General features: G+C 37.3%; 3 protein-coding genes across 4 annotated transcripts; 1 reads left to right on the forward strand and 2 right to left on the reverse strand.

Moving 5' to 3' along the window:
* The first annotated feature begins 8,382 nt into the window (after positions 1 to 8,382).
* LOC133720116 (uncharacterized) lies at positions 8,383 to 10,664 on the forward strand. The gene is made up of 2 exons (XM_062146297.1): positions 8,383 to 8,474; positions 9,191 to 10,664. The coding sequence occupies exons 1-2, from the start codon at positions 8,438 to 8,440 to the stop codon at positions 9,586 to 9,588; spliced, it is 435 nt and encodes a 144-aa protein (XP_062002281.1). The 5' UTR covers positions 8,383 to 8,437; the 3' UTR covers positions 9,589 to 10,664.
* Positions 10,665 to 11,126: 462 nt separating this feature from the next.
* LOC133723053 (protein NIM1-INTERACTING 3-like) lies at positions 11,127 to 11,740 on the reverse strand. The gene has a single exon (XM_062149887.1). It carries the CDS (start codon positions 11,626 to 11,628, stop codon positions 11,281 to 11,283), a length of 348 nt encoding a protein of 115 aa, XP_062005871.1. The 5' UTR covers positions 11,629 to 11,740; the 3' UTR covers positions 11,127 to 11,280.
* A 1,042-nt stretch (positions 11,741 to 12,782) lies between these two features.
* Positions 12,783 to 17,220, reverse strand: LOC133720981 (inactive glucose-6-phosphate 1-dehydrogenase 4, chloroplastic). Of its 2 annotated transcripts, none has more exons than XM_062147474.1 (12): positions 16,984 to 17,218; positions 15,952 to 16,150; positions 15,549 to 15,811; positions 15,253 to 15,347; positions 14,983 to 15,097; positions 14,658 to 14,863; positions 14,463 to 14,571; positions 14,327 to 14,364; positions 14,100 to 14,220; positions 13,818 to 14,020; positions 13,352 to 13,552; positions 12,783 to 13,237 (listed from the first exon to the last, which is right to left on the reverse strand). In XM_062147474.1, exons 1-12 carry the CDS (start codon positions 17,080 to 17,082, stop codon positions 13,000 to 13,002), a joined length of 1,887 nt encoding a protein of 628 aa, XP_062003458.1. In that variant the 5' UTR covers positions 17,083 to 17,218; the 3' UTR covers positions 12,783 to 12,999. The 2 variants fall into 2 exon arrangements, with proteins under 2 accessions (XP_062003458.1, XP_062003459.1); XM_062147475.1 differs by having other exon boundaries at positions 13,097 to 13,237; positions 13,334 to 13,552; positions 16,984 to 17,220.
* Positions 17,221 to 18,376: the final 1,156 nt, after the last annotated feature.

Raw genomic sequence — 18,376 nt, forward strand, 5'->3', positions numbered from 1 at the left:
TAGAGTAAACGTATAACTCACTCCAATAATGCTTATTTGATCAATGCTGGACTAAAGGACTATAGAAATTATGTTTAATTAATTATCACCCAAAACTACTATTATTACATGACCTCCATCAAAGATTGATATCATCTATAGCTAATAACTATACCGCTTTGATTAGAGTACCTTAGCAGAACGCTCTGTTAGGGTTTGTGGTGTGGCGGCCATTCTTGGTGGTCGTGTCCTATACCTACTCCATTCATGGAGAAAATCTCAAGCTTTTGCCTCTTCATCTTCGTCTTCCTTGTCTTCCGAGGCAGTGCTTCAGTTGAGCGGAGGTTGGGCGCTGATGGGGCTGTGTTGGTGGGCCAAGTTGTTGTTGGTACCCCATCGGAGGGATGCGGTGATTACTGGGAGGAGTGGGATCCGGGGAGCAGTCTCGGCGATCTCAGGGTTTTGGGGCAAGGTCTCGCTGCAGATACTGTGGTGATGGGGGCTTGGTCGGATCGTTGGTTGACGGATAAGGGCAGAGGGGATCTGGTTTCTTCTTCTGCTGGTGGCTTTGGATCTTCATCTGCGTGGGACTACGACGCTAGGCTGAAGAACGTCGGATTTTGGTGCAAGGTGAGGGGATGGGGTTCTGGTGGTGATGGCCGAGCAGTTTGTTGGGACTTCGATGGCGGTGTTCTGTCCGTCAGCGATTGCTATTGCAGTTTGGCATCCTCCATTGCAGGTCCTCGGGACGTGTTCGCCAGTGTTGCTATCCAGCTCGTTGGCATCAGGATCCGGATCTGGGATCCGGGTGGAGTTGGTTTTGGCCTGCGGCCCACAATCTTTGTTGGGATTTTTATGATTTACTAGAATGGATTGGGGCTCATGTGCCTTATTGGTATTGGATCCAGGACCCAATTCTATGGTATTTGTTCATGAAATTAAGATCGTCTGCCAACATGGCCATGTTCTGACACCCTTGGCCGGCTTCGATCTTTAGGTGGGAGAGTGCCTTCATTCCGACGCCAAGTTGATTTTTGTCAATTTGTGCGTTGGAGTTCGATGGGTAGTCAAACCACCGACTACTCAATTCACTACACGGCTGCAATCCGTAGTGTAAAATCAGCGTTGCGTCTCGACGTTGCTGCTCCTTGCGTTATTAAGTTTTTATATTTCATATGTATTTTTCTTTTCGGGCTGTTTTATTCCTTTCTTGATGTCTTTTGGCATCGTATCATTGTAATATTTCACTTTCAATAAATGGCTGACCTCCTTCGATTCAAAAAAGATTGATTAAACATAATTTTTTTCGAATAATTACAATCCGATGAATACCACAAATATTTCGTTAGTCCAAATGGACCAAATGCAATGCGTACTTGCGTAACATGTTTATTCTTAATCCAAATGTTATTATTTTCTTGGGTAGTTGGGTTAAAATATAAAATAATTTAGCTTTCATTTATTTATCTATATTATTAAGAGGAGAGTTTGTCAACCAAGACATAATTTTTTTTACCAAAAAAATCGCTCAAATATTAAAAACCTCTAACGAGAAGGGAAAAAATAAAAAAGCCAATTCATAAAATAAAAGAAAAAGAAAAGAAATTTAGCAAAAAAAAAAATGTGGGAGCAGTTTTCTTCACATTCTGTAAAATAACTACCCACGTAATTATCCACACCCATAGGGTGTATTTGGTGTCTAGTTTTTATTATGACATAACTAGTCGTATCATGTTAATTTATCTCTTCATCCCATATTAATATTGAACATTGCTTTATGCAATCAAAAGTTTTTAATTGACCGCCCGGATGGTTTTTTTTTTTTAATCAAAAACCCACAACGGGTGGCAATATATTCATCTCAAAACAGAATGGCCATTATGAAGATATGTTAGTACTGACAGTGATATATAGAACTAGATCCACTCATTAGACATCAAATCATTGAAATAGCATGTCTCATCCTTCAAAACTACTCCAGAAGATTCGCTAAAAGCACATAAAAGTGCATAGCTCTCTAAAATAATAAATAATTATTGAAAATAGACTAGCTACTAACATGAGATTTAATATATGAAAGGCTTGACGTCCTATTTCAAAAAAAAAAAAAAACATGGGATTTAGTGAAACATTTCTTACTATAGTGCAATACAACCATATATGCAAGACTTAATTAATCCAATACTACTTCTCTTGATAAATCTAGGTTTAAATTCCCTTAATTACAAGAAACAAACTTTTGATACCAGCATAATCCTAAGCCTGTCTAGTGGTCTTAGTGGCTTCGGCCTCTCTCTAGTTTTCTCTACGCTTCCTGTTTTTCGGAACCTAGCACTTGATTCCAGTCTATTGATATTTAAGTTAGTTTCTCTGATTGTACACCAAATGAGGTCTCTAGGCAATTAGGGTTACTCTAGCAAGGATTTAGATAGTTGTTGGATTTGTCTCCTTATGGCTAGGTCTAAAATTTGTGCTCAAGTTGTTTCCCAATGAGGGTTACCTGTTATGTGCTTAACAGCTTAGACCATCTAGGTTTTATTTGGTGTAAGACAGCATATGATGTACGTGCTTTCTGGCCATGGATAAGTAATGAAATTATCTACTTCTCAAAAACTACAAAATTGATTAATAACATTAACAAACTAAACACTTGAACTGAATTTTCTTACAAACTTTTGAGAGAAATGAAGAAAAATTGAAATTGTACTAACTAGGACCATTAACTTGGTTGGTTTCTTTGAGTTTATCTCATTCAATCATATTTTCTGAAAAGCCAATTTTGTGTAGATGTTTATCAAAAAATTTTGTGGTAGAATAGTGAAATAGGCTAGTTAAATTTCTGATTTTTTTATTGAAAAAATGTATTTTTGACTTCAAAAGTATTATATACTATTTTTTTCTTTCACTTTTTCCCCTTATTTTATATGTATTATTGAATGAAAATAAATGTAAATGAATAATGTAGAATTTAAAAATTAATTAATTAATTAATTAAAAATGCGTTCTCAAATTTTTCAATAAACTATTAGATGAAGTTGTCCGAGTAATAAATGTATGGGAGATGCTCTAATGAGAACCTTTAAATTGAAAACTTTCAAATCAACGGTTGTGAGACCCACTTTTTGGTTACATGCCAGCAAATCAACCGTTAGATGTTTAGGTATACATGAGTATATCACTTCTGAAAATTTCTACCAAATTACTAATAGTTAAGGTACCGGATTAGATCAGATCAATGGACGAACTATATCTGTCAAGCCTGAACCTTTCATGTTCATAAATGATAATCACGATTGTAAATACCTTAATGATTTTTCAACCAAAATTGAAAACTTACAAAAATGATCTACTAGTGAATATATAAACATCTTACGGTTGATTTGCCGAAATGCATTCCAAAAGCAGATCTCACAACCATTGATTCGAAAGTCCACATAAAGTCCTAATTTTAGTGGTCCTCATTAGAGCCCCACCCATAAATGTATATCTTTTACCTATACATGTTACCATGATCTTGATCGAAAGTCTATGAAAGTCGTTTGCTTTGCCTTACGTAAAAAAAATTATAAAATTAATTGGGCGGTTATAGTTGGACATTTTATCAATTCAAATGAAAAGACAAATAAGGATAAAAAGAGAAAAAGAAAAAAAAAAACATATACTCAATTCAATTGATAAAGCTGTGAATCACTCTACCACAGGGATGATCCAAGATTTTTCAGCCTTTCAATTTTGAGGCTTTCAATCGAAGGATAATTGATGCAAAAGTTAAAAGTTCAAAATTTATATATGATCCATATGACTATAAATTGTTTGGACCCAAAATGATCATTTTGGCCTGACAAGGCACGTCTTGGAGAAATTGAGCCAATGTCAGTGGCTCAAGCTATATATTGTCGACAAGTTCGAAATAAAGCCTACTATGGAAGCATGGAAGCATGAAAGCATGAAAAGTCAACTTTAGCACATTTTCCTACTTTGGCTAGGAGAAACCGAGCTAAACAAGGAAGGAGGGGCGGCAGACTAATCAAACAAAATTCAAATGAGCTGAAACTTTCCAGATTAAATCTAGAAAGCCCAAGGATTATTTATTATGAAGAGTGCCAGAGCTAGTTTTGAGTGGAAGGCCTTCAAACAATTAGTCCAATTTCCTTGTCTAGAGAGGCTTGGAAAACTGGACCTGTAAGAGGTCCAGCAGCGTTTTCGGCCCAACCACTATATCAAAAGCTCTGAAATTTTACCAAGTTGATCTACACTCATAGTGGAACATTTCTTATGAAGAAGTCATGGTCAAAATCTGAGTGCTTGATGGAGATAAAATTGAAGGAATAAAGGAGCAGAAAGTGCTTCCTTATCTCCAAAATTCATCATTCTTTATCTCCAATTATGCCTCCTTATCTCCTTATCTCCGAAATTCATCATGCTTTACCTCCAATTATGCTTCCTTATCTCCAAAATTCATCATTTCTTATCTCTAATTAATGCTCCACTATCATTTGTTTAATGCTAAACACCTTGGCATGGTAGCCTATAAATAGAGGTTACAATGAAACACTTAAACACACAATTCACTCATCAATACATCTCTAAGATGATCTAAGTCTCTCTAGAGCAAACCTCTCTAAGAGCAACTCCTCTCCTTCTCTTTCTCTTACCGGTGATCACACTCCTAGTCCTAGTCTTCTCAGAAGCCGACTTTCAGTGCCACCAAACCCTCTGTCAACGTACTTCGGTCCTAGTCTCCTCGGGAGCCGATTGTAGTACCACGACCACAACGGTTATGGAACCAGCCAAGAAAGGGTAACGCCTTTGCAAACCAGCCAAGCTAAAGTCACGCTTTAGCAAGTTCTCTCTACTTCCCAGTGGTTCTCGCTCTGCTCGATCTACAACATCGAGTATCGATTGTGATTTTCAAGAAGATTAGCAAAAGTCCTCACCACGAGGCATAAAGAATCTCACGACGAGGTTGGTGCTCTCCTCGTCTACAATTGCTTGAAAGAAGTCAGGTCAAGGGACACCCCCGACGACCGCACCCGAACGGTGCTGGCACGCCCGCGCAGAAAAGAGACTGTTGACCAGCTGCAACAAAATTGGAGCCAAACATAAATAATGAAAGAAAGACGAAATCGGTATTTTTCTTCACTAAAATATAATGGCTAACCAATCTATTGTATATACATGTAATAGCTGAAACAATAAACGAGTGAAATTGTGAAGCCATTCAATACGCTCAAACAATCGAGTTGTTGAAAATAGATATTTAATTGTTTAAAGATGTTTTTTTTTTATCAGATAAACAACTCAAATGCTACAACTAGTCTTTCAAAGGGGAGAGGGAGATTATGTCACTAGACCAAATGGTACTGGGCATTGTTTAAAGATGTTTTGAAAAAATTAAACAGATGTATTTAGTTTTTTTACATCTTATATAAGAGCATCTTTAGCAATGCTAGCCATTTTTAAATTATTTTAGCTAGTTTTGAATTTATATTATTTTTAAATGAATATTAAATAGTTTAAATGTATTTATAAATTACATAAAATAACTTAAAAGAAATGTTTTAAATTATAGAGAGCCTCATCCCGCTCTCTATATTTAGGAGCGAGATAGCTAAAAGTTATAATAGAGAGCCACTTAGGAGTCTGGTGTAGCTGCTAAAATAGATAAAAAGCTAAACATGCTCTCCAAAATAGCTAAAGAGCTACAATAGAGAGTCTGCTAAAAATGCTCTAATTAAGCTAATTCTTAAGGGAATGATTAAATTTTTGAACTACCATATGTGCCCTCACATAATATAGATATTAATAAACAAATTATTTCTATACGAGGATAAGATAGTCAATAGACTATATCATATTTTAAAAAATGTAATACCTCCCATAAAAAAAGGAGAATCTTCTCTAAAATGGACAATTCTTAGGTTCACCCCTTGGGTGAATGATCATATTCACCATCTCTTGCAATAAACGCATTATAAATGTATAATTTTCTAATCCAACCATTCATGTTGTATAACGTAATACAAAGATTAGTTTTGTAAAAAATCAATCAAATTGAAGACTTTTTAGTTATTCATTTCTATGAAATACATGGACGGTTCATCATAATAGTAGTAAGTGTTGTTAGAACCATCCATTTGTTTGATTCAATTAGATAATTAAACGATTTCCGATTCGATTGATTTTTTACAGAGATAATCTTTAAAGGCTAATTTAAGAGATGGACCGTTGGATTATAAATTTATTCAATAAAAGTATTTTAATCGACAACGGGGGTGAATATACTCGTTCACCCTAGGGGAATTATTAGGTGGTTCAATGGGGAAATTAAGAGAGAAACTGCTCATAACTTTTTTAATTTAAAAAAAAAAAATATATATATATATATATATATATATATCTATATATATCTATACTATTATTAAGAGAAGAAGATTTGTTAGCCAAAACAGAAAAAATGTATCAAAATGACCCTGAAATATTAAAAAACTATACAACTCATAAAATAGATAGGGGCAATATAGTCAAATTACAAAATAAACAAAAATGAAAATGAGAAACATATAATCAAACTACCCACTTCTATCATTCCATGAAAAACTACTCACTCCTGTAAATAACTTTCCACTCCCTATTAAAAAAAAATAATTCAATTTTCACACACATAGTGTGTGAAGGCCATCTAGTATATATATATAAAAACTAGTTGACATGTCCGCACATGTTAAGAGGCTAGTGTTTGGCTCCAATTTTGTTGCAGCTGGTCAACAGTCTCTTTTCTGCGCGGGCGTGCCAGCACCGTTCGGGTGCGGTCGTCGGGGGTGTCCCTTGACCTGACTTCTTTCAAGCAATTGTGGACGAGGAGAGCACCAACCTCGTCGTGGGATTCTTTGTGCCTCGTGGTGAGGACTTTTGCTAATCTTCTTGCGTCACCAAATCGATACTCGATGTTGTAGATCGAGCAGAGCGAGAACCACCGGGAAGTAGAGAGAACTTGCTAAAGCGTGACTTTAGCTTGGCTGGGTTGCTAGGGCGTTACCCTTGCTTGGCTGGTTCTGTAACCGTTGTGGTCGCGGCACTACCGTCGGCTCCCGAGGAGACTAGGACCGAAGCACGTTGACAGATGGTTTGGTGGCACTGAAAGTCGGCTTCTGAGAAGACTAGGACTAGGAGTATGATCACCGGTAAGAGAAAGAGAAGGAGAGGAGTTGCTCTTAGAGAGGTTTGCTCTAGAGAGAACTTAGATCATCTTAGAGATGTTGTTGTTGAATGTGAATGTGTGTGTTAGAATGAGAGGAGAAGGTGTTTATATAGGGAAGAAAAAGAAGAGTGAAATGATGAGTGGAAGAAAAATAATGAAAGTAGATCTAAGTTCACTTGTAAAATATGGAAAAGATAGAGAAAAGATGAAATGAAAGCAAAGCATGAAGGTGCAGCAACATGGAAGTGGTGATGATCTATTAAAGAGATTGTAGAAGAAAAATATATCCAAGAAAAAAAGAGAAAAGCATCTAGCTTTCTTCATGTGGGTAGGAAACATGAACATGTGAATATTGAGCTGGTTTTAGGTCAGTTTCTGCCCCTTTATTCCTTCAATTATTTCTCCAACAAGACTTCATTATATGCCTTCGACTTCTTCATATGAAATGTTCAACTATGAGTGTAGATCATCCTGACAAATTTTCAGATTTTTATTCCATGTGGTTGGGCCGAAAATGCTGCTGGACCTCTTACAGGTCCAGTTTTCCAGTTTTGCTTCTGTAGAAAATTGGGCTGATTGTTTGAAGGCCTTCCACTAAAAAAAAGCTCTTGCACTCTTCATAAGAAATGATCCTTGGGCTGTCTAGAATGGATCTGGAAAGTTTCAGCACATTTCAATTTCATTTGGTTAGTCTGCCACCCCTCCTTCCTTGTCTAGCTCGGTTTTTCCTAGCCGAAGTAGGAAAATATGCTAAAGTTGACTTGTCATACTTCCATAGTAGGCTTTATTTAACCTCTAAATATATATTTCGAGCTTGTCGACAATATATAGCTTGAGCCACTGACATTGGCTCAATTTCTCCAAGACACGCCTTGTCAGGCCAAAATGCTTATTTTGGGTCCAAACAGCTAGTATTTAATAAAGTAAATTAGAGATTTAATATATGTGAGAGATCTAAGTATCAAATTTAAAAGTTCAACTTCAGGACCACCTAATTCTCCCTAAAACTACTCTCAAAATTTTGTGAACAGCCACGAGTCCTCCACCTCTTCACTCCAAACGGCCACGTACTCTGACTCTGACCCTGACCCAAAGAAACGTACACGTACTCTGACTCAGACCCAAAGAAACGGCCACGTAGTTATCGTCTCTTTGGCCTCCAAAGTCCCATATACTCCCACTATACTCCAGAGGCAGAGGCAGTGAAGTTGACTTCTGTGCGCTCTGATTGCTCTCATCACACATTTCAGGTGGAATATGGAATCCTATTCAACCAAGTCAAACTCATTTGCAGGTAAGCAAACATTCTTTTTTGACTCATTTGTTTTTCCACTTCTCTATGGTTCCAAGAAAACAAAATGATACACACAAGTAGGTCTCAAGATGAATCCACATGCTTTAAGTTATTTGAATGCTGAAAACTGAAGAAGCGGTTAGAAATGAAGAATGAATTTAGGTTTATTTGCTTTTGTTTATATAGGGTTTGATAGAAGTATGAAACTTAATGTTCACCTGTTTTACTTTTTGTTTGCTGAGGAAGTTGGGGATGTTAATCTTGGCTTCTGTAAGTTAATATTTATGTAAGCGTCTATTAATTTTGAGGAGTTTGCCTCTACTACTGAAACATCGCATTTGGGTTCTCTTTTGCACCTCGACTTTTTTGCAACTAGAAATTTGTACTTTACTCTCATCTGGCTGTTAAAACATTGAGAATTGAAGGTATTCGAAACTTAATGTTTTATGTGTAGCTCGGCCTATAGTTAGCTGTTGCCTGTAGAAGCCTGTATTAGGCTAAAATGTTAGAATGGCAGATATCCTATGAAATTCAACTTTTCGTGGAAGGGTAGTGAAATTGAATGCATGTATGCATGAGAATTGAATTTCAATACTTCCACGAGTGTTTTCCAATGCTCCTTTTTGACAAACCACACCCCCTCTTCCAATTTCACCCCCTTGTGTGGAAAGAACTTTCGTCTCAAAACTTGGTTTGCGCTGCTGTTTTTCTTGCAGTGAAAGTGGGAATTCCAGAACTTTTGAATGGAATAGGCAATGGAGAGGAATCTCACGTGGCCGACAAAGTGGCCAGATTTCGTGACCATGAGGGAAATTTCGTACATACTGAAAAGTATGTGTTTGATCCTGTGGAAGAAACAAGTAGCTCAGAAGAGAAGGGTAAGCATATTGCTAAGCATGGAGAGGGTTATAATTCCAAGAAGAAAGGTGACAAGAAAGATGATGAATATGAAGATAGTGATGCTGAATTGCTGATGAGAATGTTATCCAGCCTGATACTGAGTTTTACGAGAGAAAGAAGAAAGAGGGTGTTTGCATGGACTTTGTTCACCAGGAGATTACTGTTGAAGACAATCTTAAGGCTCTCTGGGCTTTGCCAGAGTTTGAGTTTCTAGATAACTATACGGGTTCTCTCACCTTGAAGGACTTTCCTTATACTCCTGGAGGTGTTGCCAAGTTTTTGAAGGATAATGACATGCAGAAAAATAACATGAAGGATGTAGTATATGGTTGAATTGTGGTTAAGCTTATATCCTTAAAGCTTGTAGTACCTGATAACGATGCTAGTACCGAGAATACCGACTCCGATGTAGGATTAGTTAGTGAGGCCGTGTTGAATTGGTATGCTCACCAAGCTAAGACAATGTTGGTTGTCGCTCTTCATGTTTTAACCAGGGATCCTGGAAGCAAGCTATAAGATGGTACGACTCTTACACTGCAGCAAAAGGTGCATACTTGACTGCTGCTAGGTTTGAGAATGTTGTGAAACTTATCATATCTTCTGGTGCTATCAGCACTATATGCAAGCTGGTAACTGTTGGCTGCCTGAGATCGGAAAGCAAAGTGTTGCAGTACCGGCTGAAAAGGTTGTCTTCCCCTGCTCTTGTTAGGGTAGCAATTAACGCCATACCGTACAGGCAGGTTCTGGAATGGTTTCAACCTGATGCTTTGGCTGCTTATAGGAAGTTTGATGAGGCAGGTTTAATTAGTTGCCCAAATTGCCTCGGGTCCATTGGGTGCCTACTGTACTGGTGAGGTCGATCCTTTTGTTGGTGACCAATTCCTGATGATGTTAAGATAGTTGAGCTTAAGCGAATTGAAGCTCCTTATGATAGCAATTAGCAAGACTCTGAAGCAAGCTTACATAATCCTTGAGGAGGTCGACTACCCTTTCGGTCATTTGTATCAAGGGAAGAAGGCTATTACTACTATGGACTCTGGTACGTGACGTGAGGTTCAGAGCACTTGTCAAGGCTTTTCGTTACATGGAGACAGAACAGGCTGAAAAGATCGATTAAGCTGAAGAACAACGATTTCACTATTGCTGGTCTTAAGCCAGGTAATGCCAAGTCTGCTCAGGTCCTAGGAATCCAGGCTATTTGGACTGGATATAGTTAAGATTCTTGAATGATGCGTTTTGTTTTAGGCAATAATCCTTGAATGATGGTTGCTGCTAATGCATTTTGGCTGATATAACCCCATGTTTTAATCTTTTTTTTTTTTTTTTTTTTTCTGTAAATGGTTTAGGACCTATATATAATCAATCATTCCGGACCTCATTACTTTTGTTTTTGCTTTTCCTCATGACTTGTAATTCATCTTTTGTTTTTGGGAATTATAATGTCCCCAAATGTGGCCCATTGTTTTGGTGCATCAATTATAGTTGTTCATTTTCAAACTTGCAATAGATCAATAATTTGATGGTTTGGTTTGCTGATGCCATGCTACTACATCACTCATAATTTTCTTCTTTCATCATGATTTATGCTGGTGGTTACTCGTAATAGTTACTAATTATTACCTATCCAGATTTTTTTTTCCTGGTAATACTAATTAAACTCTCTTTCAAGTTGCTATATGCTAAGTTCTGATTTGTCATTGTAAATTCTATTGGATTAGATGATACAGAACACATAGGTCAACTTACAGAGGATTAGTAGCTTAATGGGTGCTTAATTTCTTAAAATATAGAACACAAGTCAAACCTGAAGAATATAGAGGAAGGTTCATTCACTGTTAGGTCAATATTCGACCTGCCTTCCAAGTTCCAAGTTTTCAAATACTACACTTTCACAGTTCCGAACTTCCTACAGAGAAAGCTTCAGGTCTAAACCATCACCTCCTTTATCTTCTTCCTTTTTGTCTTCTTCTTGATTCTTCGAAGGACCTGCACCATGACCATCACTAGTGGCTTTATCATCTTGATCAAGGAAGTCTTCTGGTTGAAATGCCGGGTTCCAAGCACCGCCGGTTCTCTTCTCTCGATCCTCTTCCTTCTTATTCTGATCTTTCTTCTTCAATGGCCAGTTCGAGCTGCCCCTGAGCATCTCACACACCTGCCTTGTACTCTTAATCAGAGCAAAGAACTTCTCAATCTTTTCCTCTTCATCCTCTTCTTCGTAATCCATCTTCCTCTTCTTTCTGTCTCCTTCCATAAAGAAGAGAAAGAAAGAAAGCTAGAAAAAGAGAGAGAGAAGCAAACTAGAATTTGTTTTCTGTATATTGCTTATTGCTGAAGGAGTTGTGTGTCAGTTAGAGAGATGAGAACCGACTCTTTTATATAGAGCCGAGTCCCCTTTGTTTAATCACGAAAGTCTCTTCTACAGAAGAATGCCCATTTGCCCCTGTGAACTTCAATAAAGTACGGGCAAGCAATGGGTGCATAGGTCACTTTGATGGTAGTGTGGAATATTGGTTTGCGTCAGACCCATAACGTAATGCTTCTACCAACTATTGCGTGACCCTAGAATCATGACACGGGATAATTTGACATCTTCTTTCTGGGTTTTGATTCCTTCATAAATTGAGCCATTCATACATCATAAAAGGGTATCTTGTGTTGTTTGCTTGCCCAGAACAGTCTAGTGAGTCAACGTGTGTATCATGTTTTGTTATTTTTAACCACTGTGCAAAGTGTTTTTTAATGATCTCAATTGTTTGTTACCAAGTCTAAAAGTAGTGAGGGTTTGAATAAGACAATTACATTGCTAGCCGCATCTCCCAAAATAATGAGACTCATCTATATATGTTCGCATATGATCACTATTTAACAAACAAATAGGGTCTATGTAGCACTCAAGTTTTCTAGCTCCGATTGAGTTACAACTTCATGCACTTCTAGATACTGTGAGAGTTTGTAACTCTAGTGGCTCTAGTGATTAAGAGTATTTGTTTCTATATTAGAACTTATAAATATGTTTAGAATATGAATTATTTAACTTTTTGAATACTGGTTTGTGACATCACATGGAGCCTGTTGATGATAAAGGCTTTGTTCCATCAATAAATCATCCGCGTTCACAAATGTAAAGAACTGCATTATTGCTTGTAGTGAAATAATTGAGCTCAAGTCTCTAGTTAACCCTACTTAAATGGGTCGATCAAATAATTTGCCAAATGGAAGGTGTGGCTTGCAAGTTGCAACAAACAACCAACAATGCTCTGCGAGAAAGATTAAGCTTCTTCCATGATTTAGGAATATGTGGCCTGCATCAAATTCATTCTCAAATCCCAACTCATGAAATTAGCCGTTGGACCCGATTCAAAATTGGTAGGATCTCAGAAGGGACCCCCCCCTAATTCACATAAATCTGGTAAACAGTCCTTATGAATATGATAAAATGATGGAGACACCTGCATTATCAATCTTACATAATGTGTCGGCAGAAACACAAAGCTATGAATGCAAGGAACCGCATCGAAATGAATCATTACATGATGAAATAAATCTAGAACTCACTCATTTTACTGTTTTTCTTTTGAAAAGTACTCATTTTAGTGTTGATGAAGAACTTTTGAAGGCTTTTCTAGTCCTCAGCCCATGGAACCCCATGTTTAGCCCACAGATAGTATGCGCCTACTGGACCTCTACCCCCTAACTCGTACAGCTCAGGTGCTATATTCTTCTTGTCTATCTCACTCAGAACCGGAGTTAGAATATTCCATGCAGCTGCAAGCTCATCGCTTCTCAAAAATAGATGACTGTCTCCATCCACAACATCGAGGAGAAGCTGCTCGTATGAATCAGGCACCTCCACATTGTACCTGCCATATATATTGACATCAAATAAGCACATTTATGCCAAGCAAAAACAAGTATTTTGACATTACTTTGCAGATAACTTATGTCTTGGAGCATACTTTGCCTAAAGTGCTTACTTGTCCTTGTAAAGCAAATTTAGTTCTGGAGAATCTAACTGCAGCCCCAATCCTGGAATTTTATTGTTTACCCGGACTAGGATGGCTTCATCCGGTGTATCACGCAGAATCAGTTCATTAGTAGCAAGGTCTATATTATGCCCCATACGCTCACGGTAAACATTTCCGGGGACATGATGAAACTGTATGCGTATTTCCACTCTGCATTGTACTTGGTTAGCATGTAGATTGTAAGGTGTTAAGCAAGAACAATTTTTAACTTAAACCAACCTTTTCCAATCACTAATCCGTTTTACTGTACTGTAAAAGATGCATGTACACTAAGCAGAGAAGTTTATTCCATGATTGTGTTCTATGTTAGACCACATCTTTTCCATTGCTATCAATCAGTAAAGCAAAAAGGGGGCAATAAACTTTAACTGACATAACAATTTTGCCCATATAAAGCACTAGTCCAATATCTAACCTGTGTTTGATGAGACCCATGCCAGTTTTGATCAAGAAAGGCACACCATCCCAGCGTGCATTGTCAATATACAATGCAGCAGCAAAGTATGTGGGGGTCAGGCTGTTCATATATGCATCAACCTTATCACCAGCCCTGGCTTTATACTGGCCAAGAATAACATCACTAGGTTCCAATTTCTGTACTGATCTCAGAAGCTTGGCCTGGAAAGAAGCTTCTCATCAGGGGAAAAAAAAAAAAAAAACTATAGGGATTGCAAACAAGTATAACATGCAAGAATACCTTTTCATTTCGGATATCTTCTCCATCTAGACTTATTGGTGGTTCCATGGCGAGCAATGCTATTGTTTGAAGTATATGACTGTGTACTATGTCACGAATGATCCCATAACCATCAAAGTACCTGCATAAAAGGGCAAGAACATAAATACCATGGAGATTCCTTTTGGATTCACTATATCCACTGAGATAAATAATACAGCCACCAGGAAGGTAATAGGAAGGAATACCTTCCTGCTTGGACACCCAAGTCTTCTGACAAAATGACCTGCATCATAATTTAAGTGTTATACGTAACATTTCTACATATATTAAAAGGGTACATTAGATCTTGTTGTATGTATACGAAACATAAAGTTGAGTTACCTGTACATTTCGTATATATGTACGGTTCCATAGTGGCTCAAATACTAGATTAGCAAACCTTAGAACTGTGAGATTTTCAATAAGGTTCCGTCCCAAAAGATGATCAATCCTGAAAGAAAGTGTGTCAATTACGCGAAATAGACTACAAGTCTGCTGTTTGATATGTTTTGAAAGTATAAACAGATTGCTAGAGACCTGTATATCTGTTTCTCCTGAAACTTAGAAAGGAGAGACTGTGTCAACCGATGAGATGATAATCCATCAAAGCCAAAAGGTTTCTCAATGATCACGCGATTCCAGCCTTTCAGGGATTGGGCATTATCAGCAACAGAACATGCAACATTTATAAGTGCTTCTTGCGGCACAGAGAGGTAAAATATCCTGTTTGCTTCAGATTTTCCCTGAGGTAGGTTAGCTGTAACAGAATCAATTATCTAAAGCATCTAGCTAACTCTAGAAAATTAAATATGAGCACCTACTAAGGGGAAATGTTGTCTAAATGTCTGTGCATTCATTTTACCTCAAACTGCTTCATAAGTACATTGAGTTTCGACATGCCTTCTCTATTGTCATAACCTCCATTGATATAGTACGTTCTCCTAAGGAAAATATCCGTTCTGTCTCCACAATTTTGTCTGAGAGGTATTTGTATATCAGATAGTTAACTTCAATATCAGATGTCTTTACTACAAGAGAAACTTAAGGCCCTTTGATAACACATGCAATGAAAAACAAGGAAATATAAACTAGAAGGCATCTCATGGAATTTAAGGTGGCAGAGGAAGCATACTGATGCTCGACACGACAAGTCAAATTGGAAGCGATCATGGATCTCAGATCTTCATCTGTCATATCTTTTCTTGAATAACCAAAGATACAAACATTCTGCAGTCAAACATTAAAACATAAAGAAGCTTACACTCTTTTCTTAATGAAAGGATCACATGAAGGTTCATTGTATGTTCTTATGTTAGACAGATTTAGTTTTATGCTAGGACCATTCTACCATTGTTTGATGACATTTTCACAACAGCAATGCCCTTAATATCCAAATGGATGAAGATATGACAATCATCTTACTCCTACCTCAGGAAGAAAGCCACTGTAATAGAGAGCAAAAAGTGCAGGAAAAATCTTTCCCCTCGCCAGCTCACCAGTTGCTCCTATGACTGCAATGCAGAGTGTGGGTCCTTCACCACACTCATAGGGAAACTTGGAGGAAAGAGTTTGTGGCATAGAAGGGGATTCCGCAGAAGTAGTTGACACATCAACAGAAACATGTGGTTGGAAACTTGGCACAGAACTTTCTTCGACCTGCGAAGTTATTTTTGTTGTTTCATCATTTGAATCTGCAGATACACCATTTAGAATCTGTAAACATTTATATACAACGAAAAAGTACAGTGATCGGATAACATCAATTCTTTAATGAACGAATCAATTATGGTAGTTATTAGTACCCATCGAGAAGTTTTTTGATGCACCATACCTTCTTGTAGGTGATCTTTGAGTTGATTTTTAATACTCCTAAACTCATTGGTAGATCCAAGTTCTTGCTTCTGCTTTTGTAGGTGTAGGTTCTCAACTATCCATTGTTTTAAGCCACAAAATCTTCGGCAGAAATGTACAGGGCCTCCATGGAGCAGAACTTGCCTACGTGACTCAGAATGTAAGTAGTTTGCTGGAGCCTACATATAACCCAGAAAAGGATGAGTCTTTCCTCATTTCACACATAAGGGAACAAAGCACCAAGTACATTACAGATGAAAACTGGCCAGGACTAAGCTTGAAAAGTTAGAAAGAGCCTCATCCCTGCCCCATTTCCCATTCCCCAACTCTCCTAAAACCACCATTTATAGCATCAAAAACTACAAGGAATGCTACCAGCACCACCATCCTCCCTCCTCCAACATCAAAATTACCATCAAGCAATACTTCTTAAAAAATTTAAATGGAGAAGAGGAGGGCAAGAAAGTGACTAGATTATAGCATCGTTGAACATGGCGTCTGAATTGTCATTGCTTTAGACTAGGCCACTAGAGCATATGGGTAAAAAATATGCAATGGAACTAGTAAAACTCCACACAATGAACCCATTAAAGTACTAAACTTTACAGGCTATGATGCCCACAAATGATTTGTTTACATTTAAACAGAAAAAGGAAAATAAAGAGGAAGATGGGCAACAATTAACAATGCCTAAAGTTCAAATTTCACTTCCCATATGCCAAATTCAATACTTGAAACACTATAGAACTTCAATTTCAACTAAAGAGATCACACTCTTGGCCCATAGACTCAATATTTCATCATTCACCCCATTTATACTTTGAACCTATTTGAGAGAATTGCTTCTTCCCCATCAATAATATACACTCAACTTAAAAAGTCCCAAACTTTCACACCCTATTTCAGAAACACACACTTAACAGTTAACACCACACTATACAAACTAAGAGTGAAGTAGAATGCATTATAAATGAACACAAGCCCAAAATTATAAGGTTGACTGAGAACACACCCCTAAAGAGAACTGGTAAGCACTGGACCAGAGATAGCTTGGCCTCGAAACTTTGGATTCCATAAAGGGTACAGAGACAGCTGAAAATGACATCGACATCCTTTGATCTCTTTCTCAACTCAGGTCTAAGATGCTTCTAAAAGTTTGAAGCTTTAAGCTTCTGAGACACTGTTCTTACTTATTAGTAGAAAGAATATTACAGGGGGGACGACTGTAACCAACGACTTATGGCTTTGGGTGCACCAGAACAAAACTACTGAGAACTTCGTGATGCCCATGATTGGATGTGTCTGAAAATTAACGGTTCTGATGGGAGTGACACAGAGATTTGGATTTGGTATGTAGTACGTCATAGGTAATGGTGTCTAGTGTCTACCTGGCTCATTGAATTTAGTGAATTGTCGGACTGTCCTTATCCAAAGAAAAGTAATTTTGGGTTTTGGCTTGGTTGGAAAACCCTTTCTTGAGTTCCTTCTAGTTGTTTGTACATTTTGGGAACGTAAATTTGCTGCTCGAGTACCGCTTGCTCAGTTATATTGTACTGTTTGATATCCATGTTGGAATACAACTATCAAAAGTTCTTTAACTGAATACGTACTAGGGATTCTTTGATCTCTTTCTATTGATTGGTCAAGATCATCAACGTTTTAGTGGAAGATATTGATCATCATCTAAACCCTAAATTTGATGCATTGCTTTACTCATTTTTGGTTTTATCATTTAGTAAACAATTTTAGGGGACAAACAATGCATAGCAAGCAAAACATTGATATAAATTTAATAATTACTAGTTGCATACCAAACAAATGGAGCAAAATTTTCAAAAACAAACGAGTGTTATCATCAATAAAAGATTGTGTTGTATTATATGCGGGCGTGTGACAGTTTTTAATTGTAAATGATTGTAAAACTGAAACTCATTGAAGACTAAAAATCTCTCAAATGATAAACACTACTTTAAATTCTAAAAAACTATAAGTTTATAAAAATATAAAAGTCGTAGATATACACTCAGCCGTATAATGATTAAAGATCATTACAATTTCATATTGGACAAAAATTTTCAACAACTAGTTACTCCCATGTTTCTTTCTTTCCTTCCGGTACTATTTGTTTCCCGATCCAATGAATGCAGGCTTATTTGAAAGGGACAACACTAAGGGAAGGTTCAAAGTAGCAATCGAAGGCTACCAACAAGTGATCATTAGTTTCACTGACCTTTAGTTGAAACTCTCTTCCCTTTGGTCACAAACCACCACATATAATCCTTGCATAAAGTATTTGAATACTACTATAGTTAATGTAAGTGGTTTCTCCTCATTTTGAGATCGTTGTTACTCCTCAACACCTCTAGTTCCCTTTAGGTTGCTCGTTCTCATTCACTAGTTTTTGC

The sequence above is a fragment of the Rosa rugosa genome, chromosome 7, assembly GCF_958449725.1.
Source record: "Rosa rugosa chromosome 7, drRosRugo1.1, whole genome shotgun sequence".
Lineage (NCBI taxonomy): Eukaryota > Viridiplantae > Streptophyta > Magnoliopsida > Rosales > Rosaceae > Rosa > Rosa rugosa.